Below are 24982 nucleotides of genomic sequence, written 5' to 3' on the forward strand. Positions count from 1 at the left end.
GTTCGCGACGTGAGCACTTACTGCCACTTTCACTGTCCTTTTCACACATTTCTACATAAAATCCACTATCTGAAACCAAGAGAATTCGTAGACTGATAAACCAATGTGCGTGTCGTGCACTCTACGAACCGATGATGAACGATTTTTGAAGATAAACGACAAAGCCAAAGTATTAGCTATACTCATTAGTACTTAATTATTAACTAAGCTTATTATTTTTATCGGTAGCTATACACTTATTTGTAATTTTTATACAGGGATATAATAAACCATGAATATACTAAAATAGTTTTATTTCATTCGGATTTATTGACACATTAAAATATTTTACTACGTAAAAAGTCACAAAAGCTCGAGAACTGCCACTACCACGCATTGACAACCACATGTTACACCGAAATCTATTAACCCTTTTCCAGGCATAGTACGATTTATCGACCACATACGCGCCATGACAATTTCAACTTTAGCATTGCGATTTAAGTTTCATATTAGATTGCAGTTTCTGGAAATGTGACTTGTCTTCAAATGAATCGTCAAAGCTGGAATAATTGTAATATATTTGGATTTTTTGGGAAAACCTTGTAGATAGATTGGTGGGGCCTGGAAAAGGGTTAAATTGTGCACCTTACTCTCGCGTAACGCGATTTATGCGCGCGGTGGGATAGAAATAATATCGTGCTGCGGCGGTAGCACGTTCGCATTTTTGTCGCTTGTCAACATGTCTGTCACATTCTAACAAGTATGTAACTGCGAAAGTGACAGGCGATAAAAATGCAACCATGCTGCCACGGCTGAGTAAAATATTTCATAAAAAATAAATATGTACATTGTAAAACAACTATATATTTACAAAACTAAAACCTCTGCCACAGTGGGTCAGAGGGAACTGATAGCGTTTAATGAACCACGCATTTTTGATCGCTAAATGGGGTTGGTAAAAATTGTTCATTGAGAAAATATTATTTATATAGTATATAAGTATAAGAGAAAATTACAGGCCAACTTTGTCATGCTTTTTTGGAGTTTGATTTGGAAATAGGTAGTTAAAATAATAAAAAATAACTGGACGTAGGTACCATAACTGAAGTACACCTATTATAACCCACTAAGACTTGTATCATTCATTATTGAGACATGCAATTATGCATAGCTTGAATGACAAATTAGTTGACTTCAATACTTGGAGCAGTTTCTTCAGGCATCTGGACGGGAGGGGCGACGTCCATAGCAGCAGAGTCTTCAGAACCTAAACAAAATAGAAATAATTAATTAGTTATAAACCAAGATCATAATTTGGCCAATAATACAAGGTGAGCGTCAGGATGGCGGGTGAACCTCAGCGAATTTCAACGAAATATTTTTATTTAGAGAGAAGTGGCTGTTAATACATAACTTTTTGTTGATAAATCAAGGCATCGGTGTACTGATGAAATACTTAGTATTTTGGTATGATTTTAAGTATTGTGAAGTTTAGAGGTTACTTGAAAATATCTGTTATATATGACAATGACAAACGTAAGGGGCGCGCATATGCGGCAGAATGAGATTGATATATAAATGTTTGCATTATGTGTTGCCTGTTGAAGCTCAGTGGCCCCTCTGTAAATTTCTACAATTTCCTGTTGGACTGTACCTTCCTCTGAATTTAATCCAGCGTGAAATACCACATATTGCCACTATACCAATTATGAGCAATAATTATAATAATTCAGCCTATATACGTCCTACTGCTGGGCACAGGCCTCATGGGCGAGAGGGTTTGGGCTACAGTCCCCACGCTGGCCAAATGCGGGTTGGAGACTTCACATACACTACACCTTTGAATTTCTTCGCGGATGTATGCAGGTTTCTTCACGGTTTTCCTTCTAGGTAAATATCTAAGAATATTCCCTACATAAGTTCCGAAAAACTCATTGGTATGAGCCAGGATTTGAACCCGCGATCTCCGGATTAAAAAATCGGACGTCAGATCCACTCGGCCACCACCGCTTAAGCAAAAATGTGGAAAAAAATCATCACGTGTCTTATTGGAAAACACTTTTGAAAAAATAAGTCACGGCAAATATGTAACAACAATTATAAAGCATATCCGATCATTTACATTTATTTGCTTTCTTAAATAATAGTTATAATAGTAATAGTTATACTGATTTTTAAAATAAAAGTGTTTTTCAATAAAATGACATGTCAAGATCGTTTATCTTGTTTTCTAATGGTAAAAAACGAACTATAGTGGAGTTAAACGCTGCTGACCCGGTAAGTTCACGAGGATTTTGGAATATTACGCGAAACTCTGCGTAGGTGGCGCCACTACCACAATCCATCACAATCTTTTCGTTCGTTATCAAGAAAATTTCGTTATCTAACCTCTCTATCACTCTTACATATTCGAGCGATTAAGAGGCAGATAACTAAATTTCGATATTCGCGTTTGCCGGTACCTAGGTAAACAAAAACCGACATTTTATTATCTATAAAACTTTAAAAAAAACAGTTGAGGGCAAGGTTTGTGTGACTCTATGGTTTATGAAAGGTGCTAGTGCTGCACTCTGGCGGCAGAACCTTGCAGTAATACTGCCTATTTATTTGATTCTGGATAACACTGAAAATAAAGTAATAGGGTAGTAGTAGTAGTAAACACCCTATAGCACAAAAAAGTACATAACAAGAATACAGTAAATGTGTACAAAGGCGAACTTATCCCCTTAAGGGATCTCTTCCAACTGTACTACTGTTACTATCCCAATTTATCTTTACTAATTGTCTGCACTTGTTGAATAAGGGCAATTAAGGTCCGACCGAGATCTCGGTCTCGGTCTCGGCATTCTCGGCCAAAAATGGAGCCGAGATCTCGGTCTCGGTTCTCGGCCAAAATTGGCCGAGATTCCTGCCGAGACCGAGACTAGGCAGTGAGCTAGCCATTGGTGAATTTAAATTTACCGCGCACGAGCGTCCGTTTCTTAGCCACCCGTTGGTTGCATCGCCCGGTTGGTGTGACGTTTTTGGTGATTGTGATTGGTTTCGTACCTACATTTTAGGCCAATTACTTATCAAATACTACCTGTTGGGATCGGACAGGAGCGGTTGCAAGTAATGACTTGTTCACTTGGTTCTTTTCGTTTTGTGGTTGTTGTTATTGCGGAGAGTTAATAAATGAGTGCATATTTGGTATTTGTACTTAGGTGTTGGGATTGTTGCAAATTAAAAGTTCAGACGCGGTAACAATAATAAATCTATATTAACACAACTCAATACTAAACTAACACTAATTACAATAATAAGTAGGGAGCGATATATAATCGAGCTCGACCGTTTAAGATAGGTACCAAGAGAACGCGAGGGAGCGCTACGATATCAAGCTCAACCTGTGATAATAGGTACGAGACAACTTGTCGAGTTGACGTCTGACTACGAACTATATTTGACTCCCGCGATTCCGATTATTGTTATCGAGACGTAACTTAAATTATCTTGATGTGAGTGGAAGATGACACTGGACATTTTGATACTTAATATATTTGTGTTTACGGGAAAAAGCATAACAGTAGGTGAGTACAATGCGATACCGGTGGCGGATTACTGTTGTGGAAAATTAGACATAATTTCGTGCGAACTTTGCGGATGCTAATCAATACAATTTTGACGAAACTAGCGGTGTGGTTGTTGGGTCATAGGTTGATTTTCATTTGATGTGGCTTATGTGGCCAGCGAACAACTTTTTAGCAAGGCTGGCCAGTTAACGACGAGCGTCGTCACAGTTTAACGGACCGTAACTCTGAAAAATTCCCTTTTTTGGGTTATAATATAGAACTGTTTCATTTTAATCATTGTTATTGTACCTCTTTTTGTGCACATCCGTACTAAAAACCCGGCCAAGTGCGTGTCGGACCACAGATAATGGAGGGTTCCCTAACTTTATACAATACAAAAAGCCGTACAAGCAAAAGAGCGTATGTTGGTGGCACTTACGTCGCGTCGTTTTAATCAGAATATCCGATGATTAAGCTTATATTATTTAAATATTTTCCGATTAGTTGCTCTCCCGGTTCAAAAGTTAGAGGGGAGGGGACATACTATTTTTGGCTTTCGGAGTGATTATTTCCGAAATATTTAATCAAAAAAGGTTTTTAGCAATGTTGTTATTTTTAAAGACCTATCTAGTGATGTGCCACATGTTACTTTTATTTGAATTTTTACTTTTAGTTACATGTATGGAATGCCCCCTTGAATTTTTTTTCCAAAGCACTAAGTAGCGATTCACATAATACACCTACGTTCGAAATTCGTAATAAAATATATAGTATAGTTTTCGAGTAAAATGACATACGGACAAACCGACGGACGTGACGTAACTATAAGGGTTTCGTTTTACGGAAGCCCAAAAATACTATTCATTAGCGCTAAGAATTGATTATGATAACTTTTTTCTGATAAATAGTCGAATTTCGACTATTAAAACATTTTTAGTGCAAAATTCGTGTTTTTTCTTCTATTTTATAAATTCTCGGTCTCGGTCTCGGTCTCGGCCGAGAATGCCATTGAATCTCGGTCTCGGTCTCGTTCTCGGCCGAAACGCAAAAAGCGTTCTCGGTCGGACCTTAAGGGCAATACGCCCACCTTCGTAACTAGAGCTAGGCAAGAAGTATTAGATATAACCTTCGCTACTGGAAAGGCGGCAAGCTGCTTATCCGACTGGCGTGTCAGCAGCGAAAATTCAATGTCGGACCATAGACATATTTTGTTCAGAGTTAAAAGCTCTCTAAATAGGGAACCACTTACGCGTAGAAATCCAAGAGATACGTCATGGGAAGCCTATAAGGCTGACCTCGAAAAACGTCTAAAGGATGTCCCAAAATATGACAAAACACCTGATTCTCTCAACATGGCAGTTAACTTAATATCTGAAGGCATAAGTAGGGCCTACGAAGAAAGCTGTCCGCTGAAAGAGTCAAAAACCACTAACACAACGACTTGGTGGAACAAAAGGCTAGAAAACCTCTGTAGGTCCACACGTCGCATATTCAATCACTCACCACACCGGGAACTGAATGAGTGGGAAAGGTATGGTAGAGCGTTGACTGATTATAATAAACAAATCAGGAAAGCAAAAAGAAGGTCATGGAGAAGGTTCTGTGAAGAGATTGCCCAAACTCATAAAGGAGCGAGAATTCACAAAATACTCTCCGAGACACCAACCATCTCGGTCTCCTTAAAAGACCAGATGGCACATTTACGAACACAGAAGAGGAAACTCTGGACTTGCTCAGAGGCACCCACTTCCCCGATTCGTATTCTACCAGTAATACACAACTTTGAGCCCAAAAGACTCCTCGAATCCACAGGGCACGCAATATCGACTGGAATTTGGCAACTAACATCTTGAGACCAAACAAAATTAAATGGGCATTGGAATAATTTAAACCATTTAAATTAGCGGGAGAAGATGGAGTATTTCCGGCGCTTTTACAACAAGGACAGGACCTCCTCCTCCCGCATCTGGCCAGAATATTCCGAGCAAGTTTTGCGTGGGGAATTATACCAGATAAATGGACTCGGGTCAAGCTACAATTTATACCAAAAGCAGGGAAAAAGGACTACTCACAGCCTAAATCCTTCAGATCTATCAGTCTAACATCGTTCCTACTCAAAACGATGGAGCATATTAGAGCCAAATACCTGGTGTAAAGACCACTAAGTGTAAACCAACATGCTTACCAAAAGGGAAAATCTACGAAGACTGCCCTACTCGACCTGGTTGACAAGGTGCAGAAAACCCTAGAGGACAAGCAAACCGCTCTATGTGCGTTCCTTGATGTAGAGGGTGCTTTACGCCCACAGAGACCATACTTAATGGTATGAAATCAAAGGGAGTTGACGAAACCACCACCAGATGGGTACATAACATGCTCTCGAACAGAGTAGCCACTCTGACCCTCAATACTATAGACCATGAATTTTATACCAGAAAAGGGTGCCCAAGGAGGCGTTCTTTCTCCTCTATTATGGACCCTAGCAGTGGACCAACTTCTTGCAATTATGTCAGGCCAAGACTTATCAAAGGCCCTTGCTTCCACACGATATCCAACCTAATGCAAGGAGCTCTAAACACAATATTCAAATGTTGTAGAGAAAATGACTTGTCCATTAATCCGAGCAAGACTGTGATAGTACCATTCACAAGGAAACGAAAGCTCGAAAAACTCACAGAACCAAAACTTAATGGACAAATAATACCGTTCTTAGACGAGGTCAAGTACCGACCCCTAGGTACTTTCGACCAAAAGTTAACTTGGAACCCTCACATGAGAAATATTATACAAAAATCATACATATACACAGCGGTAGTAAGGCCAGTTATTACCTACGCCTCCGCACTCTGGTGTAACAAAACCAGCCAAAAGACGGCAATAGAAACTCTGAACAGTCTGCAACGCACGGTTTGTTTAACAGCAACAAGTGCCTTCTCCTCGACACCGGGGGCGGCCCTAGACGCACTGCTGGACATTATACCACTCCACTTACAATTGCAAAAGGAGGCCAAGCAGTGCGTCTACAGAATATGCAGGCTAAACCGGCCAAAATGGCGCTCTCAAGCATTAACCAAACTAAAGGCCTGGGTTTTCGCAAATAGAACCCTTGGCATGCCCACTGATGACATGCACACTGAATGTCATTTTACTAAACTGTACACAGTAGAAATTCCTCCTAGAGACAAATTGACCAACGACCAAATATACGTCGAAGAGGGAAGCCATATTTGGTACACTGATGGTTCCAAGAAGGGCATGGATGTAGGATGTGGGATCTATGGTGAGAGACCTAAGCTCAGAGCTAGCGTCAGCATGGGCACACCACCCTCAATCTTCCTGACAGAAGTCTACGCCATCAACAAATGCGCGGAGATTAACCTGGATAGAAACCTAAGTCACCAACATATCTACATCAACTCAGACAGCCAGGCTGCTCTGCTGGCACTAGAATCCCTTGAGCCAAACTCAAAACTAGTCCAGAACTGTAAAACAAACCTAAATGCACTGGCTAACTCCAACAAAGTCATACTTAGATGGGTACCAGGGCACTCCGACATTAACGAAAACGAAGAAGCGGACGAACTTGCTAGAAAGGGCGCAGACACACCCCAGGTCGGCCCAGAACCGTTCTGTGGAATCACAAAACGGGATGCTCAGCAACTTAGAGAAAACAAGAGCAATCGATTGGTGGAAGTTCGCCAAAGGACAAGAACACTCGAAAGCTCTAATCAAAGGGTTCAACACCAAATTTGCTAAGGAGCTACTAGGGCTCAAAAGACACAAAACCTGTGCGGTGACCAGAATATTGACTGGACACTGTAAGTTGAACAAACACATGTTTCAAATTGGAAAGAAACAAGATGCGACATGCAGGTTCTGCCAGGAGTCAGAGGAGACTGCAATGCACATTCTCTGTTCCTGTGGACCACTAATGTCAAAAAGAAGTACTCACTTAGGGCGGCACGTATTGCCCTAACCCTAAGAGGTACAGAACATTACGGCCCAAAGAATCTGGAATTTCCTGGATTCAACGGGCATTAGTAATGAACTTTAAAGGGCTGTCACAATAGATCACTGCCTGGTCAACGTGACTCAAAGGCCCACAAACTCCAATAATAATAATAACTACTGTGTGTTGCGTAATGTACTGTACTTTACGTTAAGTACTTTGTAGGGTAACTTAGCAAACAGTCTAGTTTTGAAAATCACAAACAGTGGAACTTTGAAATGCGAAATCCTCAAGGTTTCAAACCCCAACATCTCATAACTCGAAATAACGTAACCAACCCTTCACGGTTGTCCAGTATCTACAATAATTACAATTTGTATTGTATCATATAATTGATACAATATTATGGCAAGTTTTAGAATGGCGTATTAAAGTATGAACGAGTTTCTAGCTTATATTGTCCCTCGTGCCGAGGTGAAAACCCTTAATTGACTATATTACGCTGTCTCTCGTATTCTTGAGCTCTAAAAAGCAAAAAAAAAATGTTTTTGCTCAAATCAATTTATGGGTATACTTATTGTACCTATTATCTATATGGCACAACACAGATTAACTTGCGCAAAAAAAAAACGTTGGTTCCATTTTCAATACTTTGACTAAAATGGAGCTTGGTATTATTATTGTCTTAGGATATTTTACTGGATATTTTTTTTATATTCTTTAATCATTATTATATCTTTATTCAGTTAAGTAATGAATTAAATAAAAATAAACAGTTCAAAACACGGGGACGCGGTAATCCCCTTTTGGCTTATATAAATTATAAACACGTCAATATTTCCTTACCCGCCGCAGAAAGAGAGGGCTTTAGATTGCGTGCGGAGGTATCCATTGACTCGTTTGTCTGATCGGTGGTCTGCGGGGCTGGCTGGGGGCTCGGCGGCAGCTGAAATAAAGGAATAGTAGGTTGTTTACCAAGGGTAAAAAGTGACAAGCGCGCTCGCCATGTTCGAGGTTAAGATGGTTACTTTTACCCGAGATGAACACTCTACTTTTTATTTCGACTATGAGGAAAGTCAAACATAAGAAATGTAGGTTATAACTGGAATTGGCGCCATTCACATTTTAATCGGAAAATAAATCTAAAACCATAGTCAATCCGATCTTAAATTGGGATCTTAAAAAAAACCGGCCAAGTGCGAGTCGAACTCGCACAGGAAGGGTTCCGTACCATTACCTATAAAAACGGTCACCCATCCAAGTACTGACCCCGCCCGACGTTGCGTAACTTCGGTGATTGGATGAGAACCTCGAGATTGGAAAGAAATATTTATTTTATTCTGTTTTTAGTATTTGTTGTAATAGCGGCAACAGAAATACATAATCTATAGACATTTCAACTGGCTAACTATCACGGTTCATGAGATACAGCCTGGTGACAGACGGACGGACGGACGGACAGCGGAGTCTAAGTAATAGGGTCCCGTTTGACCCTTTGGGTACGGAACCCTAAAAAGGCAAACCGAATGAATGAATGAATGTAATGTAATGATAATATTTTCAACATTCATCGTCATTTATAATTATTAACAAATATTTATGTTAATTTTATATATTTAGATGTACAATAAAAGTCGTATAATTTTTTATTAATCCAATGCAATTGACATTTAATTTCGATAAATACTTGGTCTGAAAATGCGTAAGCAAATATTAGAGCCTTCAACTGAATAATATGGCATATTTTAGGGCTCCTAGCTGTTGCTCAAAGTACAAATTTAATAGTACATTATGATACAAGTGTGCTAAGTTGGTCATTACACACGAGGCGATATTGTGCGCGCGAGCTGCAAGCGCAATAAGAAAGCCGATGTGTGTAATGACCAATGCACACGCGTTTCATACGACGTTTTTCAACACACTTGCGAGGAAAAAATGAAACTTATAAATTAGATTTTTTTTTGTCAAAACAGTTAAAGTACAATTTTCAAAATGGTGACTTACAGTTTTAATATCGAACAATTGCACCAAAGCGTGCTGGACTTTTAGACACTTATTCGCCGGTTCTTTGAAGTAAGCTACCAACACGTTTTCCAAGAAAGGCTGGGCGTTTTTGCTGATTTTCCATTGAATAAATTTTATATGTCACCAATTATTTTTTTACCCGATTTTGATGGTAAAATGCTATCGTTCTCGGCTCTTGCCTCTATTAGTATTACTGGCAGCGTCAATTTTATGTGTTCTTTATTTTCAATGCTTGAAAATGACATTTTGGTCAATATATAAACTAAAAACATGCAAAACTATTCAAATTTTATGACAAATGCGGAAAATGGCTGGCGCGTTAATTTTTTTTTTTTAAACACGATTCCAATGCGCGCGCAAGGCAAAGGCGCAAAAAAAACGCCTACTTAAAAAAAACAAAACAAAAAAAAAGAAATCGACAAACAGCCAATTACAAAAAATTAAAAAAGCTAATATTTTCGCATTTTTATTCCACGGATGGAGATCAAATCGATAAAATGTTATGTTTCATTCATTAATATAATTTAAGAGATAATTTAATCAACAAATTAAGTTTGGTGTCATAAAACCTCTTTGAACTAACATTTGAAACCTAATAGTTGGTTAAAAAAAATATTACTCGACCAAATTAAGAAGGCTCCATTCCCATGCATATTATTAGCAATCAGTTACCTTCTTAACTCAGTCGGGTAATATAATGAAAGAGCACGAGTGTTATAATATACTAAAAAAGCACGCGTGTTTAATATCTAGGATTATGAGCCAAAAATCGGTGGAATAAAATGGTAGTTTTGAGCAAGTGTGTTGAAAAAAACTTTACACTTTACACCCTAAGGTAGGAAATGCAATTTTCCACTCGGCTATCAAAGGCCTATGAAAGGCGACCTTTCCGAATAGTAGAGATGAAAATTTTATTTATTACTCGCTAATTTATTCTAAACCATTAGAAATAAAACTATATAAAACTAGCGTGCTGCCTGATTTAGGAGAAAGCGATTGTCGAATCCTGGACATGCACTTGTGTCTTAAGGGATGAAGAGATTACTGGCGTTTTTAGAACAGCTTATCTCCTTGATGACGGACAGCAGATGACAAGTTAATCGTGGACGCGTTATTAGACGTTATACTAGAACCATTTTCACAGGGCCCAAGCTAATTTAAATAAATAAATAAATTTCCGTTTTGAGGTTCTGTTGTTAACAATATCTAGACCTTAGATACTCTTCAGCAAAAACTGCCTGTTGATCTTCCAATTTAGTAATTAGTCGGTCATTAGTTAATTACCTACAGAAATATACCTATACCTATGTACTGCTGTAAAAAGTAATGAAATAAACGTATTTGTATTTGTAAATTAAGCTTTAGCTGTGGAAGGCATTTTTAGGGTTCCGTACCCAAGAGTAAAACGGGACCCTATTACTAAGACTCCACTGTCCGTCCGTCCGTCCGTCTGTCACCAGGCTGTATCTCATGAACCGTGATAGCTAGACAGTTGAAATTTTCACAGATGGATGTATTTATGTTGCCGCTATAACAAATACTAAAAAGTACGGAACCCTCGGTGGGCGAGTCCGACTCGCACTTGTCAGGTTTTATTTAATTCAATAGCCACCTTTTGCTTACACAACGTCTTTTTTATACCACGACGGTGGCAAGAAAGTGTGCGGCCCGCCTATTGTTAAGCCGCCAACGCAGCCTATGGGCGCAGTGTATGTGGATCTGAAGCTTAACGGCGCTCATCTCTCACAAGTAGCAGGCGATCATATAGGCAGGATACTTGGGTCTTATAGTTACTGCCTATGGATGAATGAACCCTCTAACATTATCTATCGTGAATTACCTCGGGAGCCATCCTGGGCACCTTGGCCACCTTGTGCCTGACGCTGAAGGGCGCGCAGCGCTCGTAGTAGGCGATCATGAAGTCGGGATACGCTTCACCGAACTCGTGGCCTGGCACTACGTCAAACTCTAGGCAGTCTTCCCTGGAAACAGATTGACAGGCGGATAAGTACATATGTTCGTTTTTGTAAACTTCTACATAGGCCTTGGCTTGTACATAAGAATTACATACACAACACGATTAAGTTAAATCCTTGAAGAATCATTTTGGTCAATCATGCAGTTATATGTGGTTTGGCCGTTTCGCTACCGTAAGGTGAAAAATGTATTCACTATTCATTATTTTTTTGTTTTAGGTTCCTACAATAGTTCATGTAACGAAACGGCCAAGACACCTATTTTGATACTTACCAGCCCATTATGAAGAACATAATATCAATATTTCATTGCATTTTTGTGAAAAATATCTTTAATTTTTTTTTTATACTACGTCGATGGCAAACAAGCATACGGCCTGCCTGATGGTAAGCAGTATCCGTAGCCTATGTACGCCTGGAACTCCAGAGGAGTTACATGCGCGTTGCCGACCCTAACCCCCTCCCACCCTCGTCGAGCTCTGGCAACCTTACTCACCGGCAGGAACACAACACTATGAGTAGGGTCTAGTGTTATTTGGCTGCGATTTTCTGTAAGGTGGAGGTACTTCCCCAGTTGGGCTCTGCTCTAGATCTGGAATGACATCCGCTGTGCTGTGCCCTACCACACAGAGCGAGATGACATTCACAATGCCCATACCTCTCTTGTGGACGTAGTTTAAGGACATACCCGGGTCCATCTTAAAGGACCCTTTCTCATGTCTTGTATTTGTTTTTATTGCTTATATTGTCTACTAAAGTTTAATTTTACGTGACCACAAATAATATTTGTTATTATATATTGTGCAAAAACACAAATCTTCATCAAATCGCAAAGAAATCCAGAGTATAGCTACAAACTTCTACACAAGACTCTATTCGAACCCCAATTCAAATTCAAATCCAAACCTAGAAACAGATCTGATAAATAAAAGACGTATTGAACGCGCACCATTTATTCTGAGACAAAGAATACCTAGCTACCCACCTATGGGTTATTATTAGGTTACCCAACATATACAACACCTCCACCTTTATTACTAGCCATACACTCATACAATATATGGTAGATTATTTAACTACTTAAATATAATTACGAATAAAGAGAATAGTGAATTAACTTTCACTTATTGAACCTTGTTTGTTTACAAAATTGAACCTTGTTTCAACTAGACAAGGCCCAATCATGTGAAACTTAGTTCACTTAATCTGATACTGGTTACAACGAGAACATTTGAACATCTTATCAACTAGGTAACATATTGTTTATGTCTATAACAATATAAGTAGTAAGTATGGGTAAGTTACAGTGACAACTATTTTCCTAATTTAAACTTAATTTTAGACAAATTTAAGAAAAAGTTATACAAGGCTAATTTAACTTGGGTAGACTGTACCCAATAAATATATAAATAGGTAAGTCAAAACTACTCTTCAAAACCGAATCTAACGGGAGGTTTCACAACTCTTTTAGATTGCATGACGGTTGGTACATTAGGTAATGGTGCTCCTGTGATTCCTACATTCCCTGCTGCACCCTTAGCATGAACACTGTTCTCTGGCACCCCGGCCCGGGTAGACTCCACCGGCCCTGGAGCTACTGGCGATTGCGCCACCGAGCTGGTTGACGGCCCCGGGCGCGGCGTCATCGGGCCCTCGCTGCTATCTACCTCCAGCTCGGGCCCCTCCCCAGGCAACACAAACGAGCTACTGGAACGACGTGTCACGGGTTCAGGCGGTGTACGTATACTTGCAGTCACTTCGGACACCCTACGTCTTAACTGGTCTATGTGCCTATGTATTCCGGTTCCAACATTAGATTTAATTGTATAGTCTGTACTGCCTAATTTCTCAGAAACTTGTCCCGCGAGCCATTTATCGTTAGAACGGTAGTCGCGGTACCACACCGGGTCTCCCGGGCTCAGCTGGCGCCGCGAGCCGCGCGCCCGCGACTCCGTCTGCGCCTGGTGCTCACCGACGCGCGCGGCACGTTCCGGTTTTATTTGATCGAGCCGCATACGCAAATTACGACCTTGTAAAATTTTTGCTGGACTCTCACCAGTCGTGTAATGTTCCGTATTCCTATAAGTTAACAAAAACCTGTTCAATGCTACATCTACGTCAATTTTCTGTTTTTGAGCCTTTTTAATGACTCGTTTACAAATTTTTACGGCATTCTCCGCGGCTCCGTTGGAAGCTGGATGGTATGGGGATGAAAAGACGTGCTCGATACCATTTCGCTTCAGAAATTCTTCGAATTCAGAACTAGTATATGGCGGCCCGTTATCACTAACTAACTGCTTTGGAAGCCCAAATCGTGCCCACATATCACGTAATACCGCCACTACCGAATGCGCGGTGGTGGTTTTCATTTTTGTGGCTTCTATCCATTTCGAGCAAGCGTCTACGGTGATCATATAAGTCAGACCCGCAATCGACATGAAGTCGATATGAAGTCTCGCCCAAGGACGGTCCGGCCAAGGCCACGCGCACGGCACGTGTCCGGCCGGTGCGTCGGCTACGCTGGCGCACACCGCGCACGCACGACACCGCGCTTCGACAGCCTCGTCTACGCCCGGCCACCACACATAACTCCTAGCTAATGCCTTTGTTTTTACTATCCCCATGTGCGCCTCGTGCAATTCGCGTATAACCCGTTCCCTGCAGGACGATGGGATTACGACGCGACGACCCCATAGAATACATCCAAGCTCGCAATATAATTCATCCCGCCTATTAAAATACGGTTTGAGTTCATTAATTTCTATGTCCGACGGCCAGCCGTCAGACAAATAAGCCAAAACACGACTTAAAATGGGATCTTTACTAGTTTCTCGTTTTAAGACCTTATAATCTAAAAGCAACGAATCCGTTGCAAAATGCAAATAAGTCTGCTCGGGCAGTTCCTCCTCCCCGGCAACCGCTTCCTCCCTATGCGTTTTAATTAATCGCGATAGAACATCGGCCGTATTTTTATCCGTACGTACATACTCAATGACAAAATCGTACGCTGATAATTTAATTGCCCACCTTTGTAACCTACTCGCTGCCGTCACGGGTACGCCGGTGTTAGGCCCGAAAATGCTCACCAGAGGCTTGTGGTCAGTACGCAAAATAAATTTCCTTCCGTATAAGTACTGATGAAATTTATCCACTGCGTAAATAATGGAAAGTGCTTCTTTATGAATCTGGCTATAATGTTTTTCATGCGCGGTGAGTGCGCGCGATGCGTACGCGACGACGCGCTCCCCCCCACCGGGCAAACGTTGAGCCAGTATGGCCCCAAGGCCACGCGCGGATGCGTCACAAGTCACCACCGTGGTGCGTGTCATGTCGTAGTGCGCTAGCACTTCCGTGCTACACAGTAACTTTTTGACGTACTCGAAAGCATCGTTCTGTATTTTACCCCATATAAAATGCCTACCCTTTTTGAGTAACTCATACAAAGGACCAAGGTACCCTGACAAATTCTTTACGAATTTGCCATAAAAGTTGACCATTCCTAAAAATGATTTTAGTTCTGTGGTATTCGTCGGATGCGGCATATTTACTATTGGTTTAATTTTATCAGGGTTAACTCTCACGCCGTTTTCATCAACAATGAACCCTAAATATTCTACCTGCCTTGATAAGAAATCACACTTTTTCTTTTTCAATTTTAACCCACTAGCTTGTAATACTGTGAAAACCTGTTCAATAGCTTTGACATGACTATCCAAATCCCTACTCTTTATCAAAATATCATCAAAAAATACCACTACGTCCGGAATGTCCCTTAATAAATTAACCATAAACTTTTGGAAAATACCCGGACTTGACGCTAAACCAAAAACTAAGCGATTATATTTGAAAAGTCCGCGATGGGTGTTAATAACCGTGTAAGCCCGGGAATCTTCATCTAAAACCAATTGGTTGTACGCCTGAGATAAATCTAGTTTAGTGAAATATTTATTATTACTCAACCCACTAAACAAATCATCTAATTTTGGAACCGGATATCTGTCGACCTGTAAAACTCGGTTAAGAGTTACCTTGTAGTCCGCACATATACGTATACCGCCATCCGCTTTGCTCGCTATTACCAGAGGAGTGGCCCAGTCGGAGCGGTCCACGGGCTCGATGACGCCGGCGCGCAGCATGGCATCCAGCTCAGCATCTACGCGCGCTCGCATTGCATAGGGCAACGGTCGCGCGCGACAGAAAATCGGCTCAGCGCCCTCGCGCACGCTTAGCCGCACCGGCGGGCCGTTATACCGGCCCAGCGTGCCATCGAACAGTGATTCATGCCTGGAAATAAGGTCGTTTATCATTACACTTTTGTCCGTTTCTTTATTATGTAATACAGGTGTTGAATTTACTTTGGGAATTGTAATATCTAGCTCGAATAGCCACTGTCGACCGAGTAAATTAGTGTTATCAGCGCCTTTTAAAACATACAGATCTAATACTTTTGTAATATTATTGCGACTTACTTTCACCTCTAAATATCCCAGAAGTTTTACTACAGACTTGTCATAAAACCTAACGTTTATGCGACAAGGTTTTATAGGTAAATCATTAAAACATCGCCTATAGGTATCTCCATTAATACAAGACAGAGCTGATCCCGTATCAACCTCCATCTGAAAGGGCCTATTCTGTACTAAAAGTGACATACACACCGGTTTATAGTTTGCCAAGGACATCTGGTACATAGGTTCTTCATCATCGTAACCGCCATCATCATCACCATCAACAACAGTCACTCCCGACTGCTCCGAAATGGTCATCTCGTCGACTGGCTCCTGCATCCAGTAGGCACCAGTAGCCCTGCGCCCGCACGCGCCGCCTCGTCCGCGGCCGCCGCGCCCGCGCCGTCTGCCGCCGCTCACGCTCGCCCCGCGTGACGCGCGCATGGGATCCTCCCCCATTTCATTTCGTCGTCTCAGATTCGGCTCTTGACCCGTTACATGATTTTCTGGACACATCCTCCGCAAGTGACCGACCCTTTTACAAAAACTACAATCATAATTTCGGAATTTACAGTTTTCCGTTTTATGTTGAGTATCACCACAAGCCATGCATTTAAACATTATATTTATTTTGTTCACATCGATGTGGGTGCTCGGGTTTTGGTCTACTGCGCTGGCATCCCGTTCGGCCGCCTCCAAAGTGCACGCTAGTTTCACCGCCTTGCTGTAGGTTAATTTATCGTCCTCCGCGAAAAGTCGTTGCCGCGTATTTTCACTTCTTATGCCGCACACTAGCTGGTCACGTAAATTGTCTTCTAAAGTCGTTTTAAAGTCACAATGTAAAGATAACTTTTTAAGTTCTGCCACGTAATCCGCTACTAGTTCGCCCTCCATTTGCCGTCGCTGCCGGAATTTATATCGTTCGGCCAAAATAGAAGGTTTAGGTTGCAGATGTTTTTTAAGTAAGTCGACGGCGTCCACGTAAGTTAATTCTGAGGGCTTCTTCGGACTCGCCAAGGTTGATAATAACTCGTAGGCCTCATCTCCCATGCCCGCAATCAACGTGGCCAGCTTAACGGTATCGTCCACCTTGTTCGCCACGAAGTACATCTCCACTCGCTCGCAATATGCAGTCCAATTGCCACTTTTCATATCAAATTCACGTAACTTTCCCACTGACATTGTTTTAAACTTGCTGTTTCACTATTACACTGTCTTTTTTTAATTATTTTTACCTCGTTCGCCACTGATAAATAAAAGACGTATTGAACGCGCACCATTTATTCTGAGACAAAGAATACCTAGCTACCCACCTATGGGTTATTATTAGGTTACCCAACATATACAAAAATCTCCAATATATCTTAATTTTTGCCACTACTCAACATCTCAGATACTAACAGAAGAGACAGAAGAGGAGACAGTACCACATGTTCTTGCATCAGAATTAAAAAAGGTAATACTCTCACTAAAACTTGAAAAAGCTCCCGGCCCGGATAGGATTCCAAATGAATTAATGAGAGGCACCATCGAGGAAATAAACCCAGTTCTTGCAAGAATATTCAGTGACATTCTACTTACCGGCACAACTGAGCAATGGGGAGAATCACACAATATCCTCATTTTCAAAAAAGGAGCCATCGACGACATAAACAACTACAGGCCGATAAGCCTAATGTCCAACATTTACAAAGTGTTTGCTAAAGTAATTCTAAACAGAATAGCAACAGTATTAGACGAGAACCAACCAATAATGCAGGCAGGGTTTAGAAAAAACTTTAGTACAATAGACCATATTCACACTGTGAAACTACTACTGCAAAAATATAATAAATATAGGAAGCCACTGTACATGGCATTTATTGATTATTCAAAGGCATTTGACAGTTTGAACCAAAATTACATCTGGACAAGCTTAAAGAGCAAGGAGTAAATGAAACTTACACGCGAAGAATTGGTTTTCTCCCGGCGCGATGACTACTGAAAGGCACGGATGCGAAGTAGTAAGTAACTTTTTTTTTTAATTATCTACCTGCTTGCGAAATCTCATTTTTGTGTAGGTAGATATATTGTCTGGACATGAATTATGGATTGCAATAAGTCCACGCATATGCGACAATTGTTTGTAGCAACTCAGTCAAATGGACGAAAACTATAGCTGGATGGCAAACCAACACAACGACCCTATCTATTGGTACAAAAAAAGAACACTGAAAAATCCCGCTGCCTTTACCACTGGGGCGACACTCCTCCTTTAGGCTATTCTCGGCTCCGTCCGGCTCAGCATTGCTCCGAGCAATTTTTTGGGTTATCACGAATTGACGTCCCTTTGCGTGCACGACCACAAATAAGATAATAACTAGAAAGGACTAGCATGATCCGTCCGTCTTGTAGGAAGTGTAATTTGTGTATGGTAGTACTATTATTTATTCTATGCCATTACATCACATCTTCTTGCGTGCGTAACCACAAGTCTGTTTCCTTACTTATGTACTCATACTCTACGAGAAGGTATTTAATGTGATATGTCAATGTCATGTTTAATGTCAATTTTTATCAGTACCTAATATTATACTTTATTTCAATTTGAAAATAAAACATAATTAAACTATAAAACTTAAAACATAAATCTAAAAATAAATAATACTAAACATAAAAAAAAATACTAAAAAATATCCCCCTGCGGCATGGTGCCGTAGATACTGGCAGCATTTCCTCGCTGTATTGCAAGACTAATTCTTTGAGCGAGGAAGCTGCCAGCTCTGCGGTCGCCGGTGACCTCAGCTAACCTTTTTGAAAGGTCCTTAAAGAGCTTAAGGGCACTTGGACCCCACGGGCCAAGGGTCTCGACGCCAAAAGGCATGAAATTGTATTCGGCGCCGAGACCCCTATATTTGGTCATTTTTAAATTTTCAGCAACTCTTGTAGGTAAAATCCTAAGGGCCTGTCCTTCAAACTACGAGATTGCTGGCTTAACGGAGTCTAAAAACGCCTGGTCCATTGTCTGCCCGGGTAAGGATTTCCCCGAAAATCTAAATTCGCAAAGGACCTGGGACGACATTCAATGTAAACTCATTTACGACTCTCTCTTAAGCCGCAGTACAGGTTCAGCACGCGCCAGACTATTAGCAGCAGGTGCTAGGGAATCCGGCGCCTGGCTACACGCCTTCCCGTCGGTACATACCGGTACCTTCCTGGAACCGCACACTCTGCGCGTTGCTGCCTGCCTGCGACTCGGCGTCCGGGTCTGTGCCCCACATAGGTGCCCCTGCGGCACTAACGTCGACGTCCTTGGACACCACGGGCTCTCTTGCCAAAGGAGCGCCGGCCGCTTCTCCCGACACGCCGCGCTCAACGATATTCTCCGCCCCGCCGGTCTCTCGCCAGCGTCAACGTGCCAGCTCTACTTGAGCCCGCCGGCATTTTAAGAGACGATGGTAAGAGACCGGACGGAATGACACTAATTCCGTGGAAGTTGGGACGGGTGCTGGTATGGGACGCCACTTGTGTAGACACCCTAGCCCCGTCTCATCTGCTAGGGTCGGCGCGGCGGCAGAAGCGGCCGAAAATTTAAAAAAAACCGGCCAAGAGCATGTCGGGCCACGCTCAGTGTAGGGTTCCGTAGTTACTCTTCCGTCACAATAAGCTAAACTGGAGCTTAAAGTGTAGTAAATGGTACCTTTCACCCGAGTTAAACAAATAGGCAAATTTGCATAATCAGTACCTAATTAAAGTAAGTCTTTTTACTATGAAGGGTAAACTTTTTGCGATAACTCAAAAACAGGTAAACTGATCATGTCCGCTATAGTTTTCATTTAATGTCTTTCTTAAGCTCTACTTCCACGATTTTTTTCATATTTTTTGGACCTATGGTTCAAAAGTTAGAGGGGGGGGGGACACATTTTTTTTTTCTTTCGGAGCGATTATCTCCGAATATATTCACTTTATCAAAAAATGTTTCTTGAAAACCCCTATTAGTTTTGAAAGACCTTTCCAACGATACCCCACACTTTAGGCTTAAAGCGAAAAAAAAAATTCACCCCCACTTTACGTGTAGGGGAGGTACCCTAAAAAAAATTAAATTTTTAGATTTTATTGTACGACTTTGTCGGTTTTATTGATTTATATATCCATGCCAAATTTCAGCTTTCTAGCACTAACGACCACGGAGCAAAGCCTCGGACAGACAGACAGACAGACAGACAGACAGACAGACAGACAGACAGACAGACAGACAGACAGACGGACATGGCGAAACTATAAGGGTTCCGTTTTATGCCATTTGGCTACGGAACCCTAAAAATGACCAAATATAGGGGTCTCGGCGCCGAATACAATTTCATGCCTTTTGGCGTCGAGACAACACGGGCCAAGGCGTGGGGTCCAAGTGCCCTTAAGCTCTTTAAGGACCTTTCAAAAAGGTTAGCTGAGGTCACCGGCGACCGCAGAGCTGGCAGCTTCCTCGCTCAAAGAATTAGTCTTGCAATACAGCGAGGAAATGCTGCCAGTATCTACGGCACCATGCCGCAGGGGGATATTTTTTAGTATTTTATTTTAAGTTTAGTATTATTTATTTTTAGATGTCAATTTAGATGTCACGTAGAAATGCTGTCATTATAATATAAAGATGCATGATAACTATTATAAGTCAAAAAACAAACATTATGCTTACCATTTAACAAGAAAATAGAGGACTCCATGGAATAACTGTGCAGCAAGAATCTTCTCTGGTTGCAAACCACGAGCCAAACCTCTGGGTTTTTCAATTTCCTGTAAAGCAGAATTACATCATCGGTCAAATATTACAAAAAAAAATCTCTTATAAAAACAATGCGTGATGTAAAGCTGTATTTGTTATATGTTATTTGGAGTCCTTAGAGAAATGTGAAAGTATGTTGTACCTCCAAAAAAATGTACATTATTTCAGAGGACTGTAAATGGCAATTCGTCAATGAGTATCGAAAGAAGATGAATTCACAAATTGCTATTTCTGCCGAGGCATAAATAGTAGTTTTCTCCAAACATGCAAGGAAATAAAATAAACTAATCATTATTTAAGCATCAAGCATCACTCAAATCGAACCTTCACGTTAAAAACAATGCCCCTCTTTAATTATTTGTTAAAACGAATACTGCCATTTTCCACACATTCAGTACCATTAAAAATTCGTTTATTCAATTTAATTGTGCAATATAAGCTGTATGTGCACGCCTGAGATCCCTAAAAAATATATAAAAGTTATGTACTTAGTCTGATTTTATTAAGCAGTATTCGCACGATCATACACAACGTTGTGGTCAAAACGAGACATGTTAAACCAAATTTATGTTCCTATCTAGCTTGAAATGACTGACTGAATGCTGACCCGTGTACGTTTTGCTACAATACGTGAACATTTCCGAGCCTAATGGAGAAAACGTTATTAACACACATGGCAAACTGGTCGCTTACGAAAACTAGTGACTACCGCAATTCTAGGGATTACTTGTCAAACTGACCCCAGGATCCCATGAGAAATGCAAGCGACGACATTGTATGACGTGGGAAAAAATACAAGTTTGTTATATTAATTTTAATGGGATATTTCTATAACATATTAAGATTAAGTCAAGTCAAAATACAACACAGCAGCATCACATTTATTCAGGGCCTCTGCTTTATAGTGTCTGATGGTAAAGACAAGCAACCGTCATATGTCACATAGCCGCCAGGGCTGCTCCACCATCATGCACATTGAGTAAAACAAAACTTACTTCAATCTTTTTCTTCTTTTCGGCACCTCGACGGCCGCGTTTCCTAGTGTTATATGTTTCTTCCACGGTTTCTGACGGAGGCGTAGGAGTTACGGCAGTGGGAGTCACGGCAGCAGCTGTCGCGGCAGCAGCTGTCGCGGCAGCAGCTGTCGCGGCAGCAGCTGCCGCAGCAGCCGCAGCGGCTGCCGCAACTTCCACTGCAGCAGCAGTTTCGGCTGTTGCTGCTTCAGCCTCTACAGCTTCACGTTCCCGCTTAAGGCGAGCTTCTTCATATGCTGATATAAGCTCTGGACAGTCGAGGTTGTCCTCAGGCTCCCAGGTGTCATCCTCACTGTAATGAAAGAACATTATTTATTTTTTGTCCCACTGCCAGTTCTTAAACTGAACTCAGATTAAACAGGATTTCAGGATTACAGGGAAGACAGGAGAATCTCAAACAACACTAAAACGAGAATAGTAAGAACATTGGTCTTTTCGATATTTCTATATGGCATTGAGTCTTGGACAATCCGGGCAGTGAAATTTTCGATCCTTGAACAGCTTGGAGTTAGAGTTATAGTAACTAGGCTATCCACCACCTGTTATAGTATGAATTTTCTGAAATGAGATTTACGCCTAAGACCCTATCTGTTTGTTAAGCAAAAGCAAATGTTTCTTTTATGGGATAGGTCAGCTCCCGTAATAGGCACGTAGAAAAGCAACAATGTCGTTTAAAGAGCAACTGTATCGTGATAGTTATATTTATTTATAGCCTCATATCAGAAATACATTTTTATACTATAGATATAGTATATGGCACCTAAATATAGTATAGTTCGAACTCCTAGCTGTTCAAGGGTCGAAATATTTGTTCTCATTATTAATCATTTTAATTATCATTTGGCATCATTTTCCTTTTTCAGAGTTTATTAAGACAAAAATATTATAAAATAAAATAGTTTGAGTGTGATACTTTGGGAAAACTACTTTTCCCATTCATTAGTAAACTAACTAGTGGCTCTTTGAGTTATAGACCTTGTGAACCCTGGTGACTCCATCATTATGATGAATGTCAAAATTGTAATTTGCAAAAAATTTCATACTAATAAATTCAAAAGTGTGTCTGTCTGTGTCTCCGTTACCTTTTCATGCTTGAACTACTGAACCAATTGAGTTGGAATTTGGTATAGAGATAGTTTGAGTTTGAGTTCCTGGGAAGGAGATAAGGTAGATCTTATCCCAGAAATCATCCCTTAAGAGGGTAAAAAGCGGGGAGTAAGCATATGCTCAAATTGAATGATTGCCATTATTTTTTATCTAGGCGTTAGTTTTAGTTGACTCTCAAAAGCGAGTTCCATATAATTTTCAAACCGAACAGGTTCATAAGAATTGGCTAAGGAATGCTAACTGTAGAGGACAACATCCAGACATATGAAAGCTTTTGGCCCAAGCTGAAATAGAGAACTGCGCTAAGCTTGGTCAATAAAACTATTTGAATTAATTATTCAGGCAGCATTTAGATTTTCAGTTTGTATTTGTGTTCAAAAATAATTGTGATTCTAGCAACAATCAAAGCCAGATTGAAGGGCATGGTAATCACAAAATTGGCATTAAAAATAATTAAATTTAATATGCTATAATTATTTGGTACTGTGTAGCTAGAGGTTTTATGGTAACAATTATTTTTTATCTGTTTAATCATATCATTAACTTTGGTGTTATGCCTATGCTTAAAACCAGCCAGGACGTCATAATATAAAACTATAGTTTATTATAATATATTACAGTTCCCTGATCCTTGTCCAAATTCCGACTTATCCGTTATAATGTAATCCTTTAATTCCGTTTCCTCGTTTTACTCGTTTGGCTGAATGCGCCAGGAGCGCGATGCCATTAAAAAAAAAAAAAAAACAGCCAGGTGTTTTTTACAAAAATATACAAAAATAAATTCATAGACTTCATCATATCAGGGATTGTTACTGGTACCTATTTTAACTAAAATTGTATATCACCAGACAAATGGGAGGAGTATGCATCTCTATGGCCAGAATAGCGTTCTGTATAAAACTTACTTACTGAGAATATCCCTTCCACTTAAGTAAGTATTCAACTTTTCCGTTCTTCACACGCCGGTCCAAGACTTTTTCAACAGAAAACTCTTCGTGTTTACCACTTGGTCCTAGTGTGCCAGGTTGTCCTGTAGGAGCTTGATTCGTTTCCATCGGTTGTACCGGTTCTTGATTAGCCTGGAAGTTTAAATCAACTCCAGCTTGCAAAGTGCTCTCAGAGAGCGACTCAATAGCTTCCTCCATCCCTAAAAACAAAATTTGTTATTATGAATATTGAAGTGATCAAGAAATTATCCGACTATTACGGAACGATTAACATAACATACCTGTAAATAAATTATATCCTTTTTAATTTATGGTAGTTATTAAAATGTTAAAAAACTCTACATTGAAAAAAATCAAATAAAAGGCTATATATTTTTATTATACACAGGAATCAAGTTATCAACAAGCCAAGCGCCAATGCCAAATAGCCAAGCCAAACGCGCTTGCTTGACGCAGTTGACGCACTCGCTCGCACCAGTCGCACCAAGTGATTATATGCTCCAGGCTGACGCAACTAGGAACAAAAAAGTTTTGTATGGAATTTGTTTCGCAAATCTTTGCCAACGAAGAAAAAGAAAATATCAGTGCAATTTATTCTGTCAAGTTTACATTAAGTCAATTGTCAGCCTAATTGTTTTGTTTGTTATGAATGCTTCAATGTTTTGTACGGGTATTTCGTGCAATTTCATAGTTTTAAAACTAATACGGTACTTAATCGCGTAAACTTACGTTTATTATATGGCCTGACGTTTCGAATGTGACGTTACGCTCGTGGTCACAGGCAGACTGGCGAGGAATTGTATCAACATTTTGCTGCGCGGGTTTTGCGAACTACCCGCACTTGATCTTGATTATTCACTTGTACGCTAGGGTTGTCACTTTGCCTACACACAACACTCACGACATCCGATGGTATGTGTTGGAAAGTTTTTTCACCCTTACATTTGCTAATCACTGGATTACACGAAGACGAAATTCCCTGTCCCTCATTTTGATTGAAATTTCTGTGTTTTCTAATTTCTTATTTCAATTGATTCACGTACTTTCCTGCTGTAGTAAAGACGTTCCATTGAGAGGACTTTGGGATTGTGGAGCTCAATCCAGTGGTTTGGTCCCGACTGTAGCAAATGTTTGGTTACCGCAGACTTATTTATTTGACGTTTTTTTTAACAGCCGTGATATGTTCCTTTCCGCTATGGTGCGT

General features: G+C 40.6%; 1 protein-coding gene across 1 annotated transcript; it reads right to left on the reverse strand.

Moving 5' to 3' along the window:
* Positions 1 to 276: 276 nt before the first annotated feature.
* On the reverse strand, positions 277 to 24219 carry LOC133516163 (heterochromatin protein 1-like). The gene is made up of 7 exons (XM_061848941.1): positions 24060 to 24219; positions 23741 to 23978; positions 21686 to 22016; positions 20604 to 20701; positions 11348 to 11489; positions 8329 to 8428; positions 277 to 1249 (listed from the first exon to the last, which is right to left on the reverse strand). The coding sequence occupies exons 2-7, from the start codon at positions 23974 to 23976 to the stop codon at positions 1167 to 1169; spliced, it is 990 nt and encodes a 329-aa protein (XP_061704925.1). The 5' UTR covers positions 23977 to 23978; positions 24060 to 24219; the 3' UTR covers positions 277 to 1166.
* Between the last annotated feature and the right edge of the window lie 763 nt (positions 24220 to 24982).

Source organism: Cydia pomonella, chromosome 3 (genome assembly GCF_033807575.1).
Source record: "Cydia pomonella isolate Wapato2018A chromosome 3, ilCydPomo1, whole genome shotgun sequence".
Classification (NCBI taxonomy): Eukaryota; Metazoa; Arthropoda; class Insecta; order Lepidoptera; family Tortricidae; genus Cydia; species Cydia pomonella.

Bases quoted from the DNA above. Each gene is read 5' to 3' on its own strand.
- LOC133516163 (XM_061848941.1), bottom strand. From the start codon at position 23,976: ATGGAGGAAGCTATTGAGTCGCTCTCTGAGAGCACTTTGCAAGCTGGA. The intron at 22,017-23,740 runs GTAAGTAAGTTT...CTTTCATTACAG, and splicing joins AAGTGGAAGGGATATTCTCA to TGAGGATGACACCTGGGAGC. The intron at 20,702-21,685 runs GTAAGTTTTGTT...TCTGCTTTACAG, and splicing joins AAAAGAAGAAAAAGATTGAA to GAAATTGAAAAACCCAGAGG.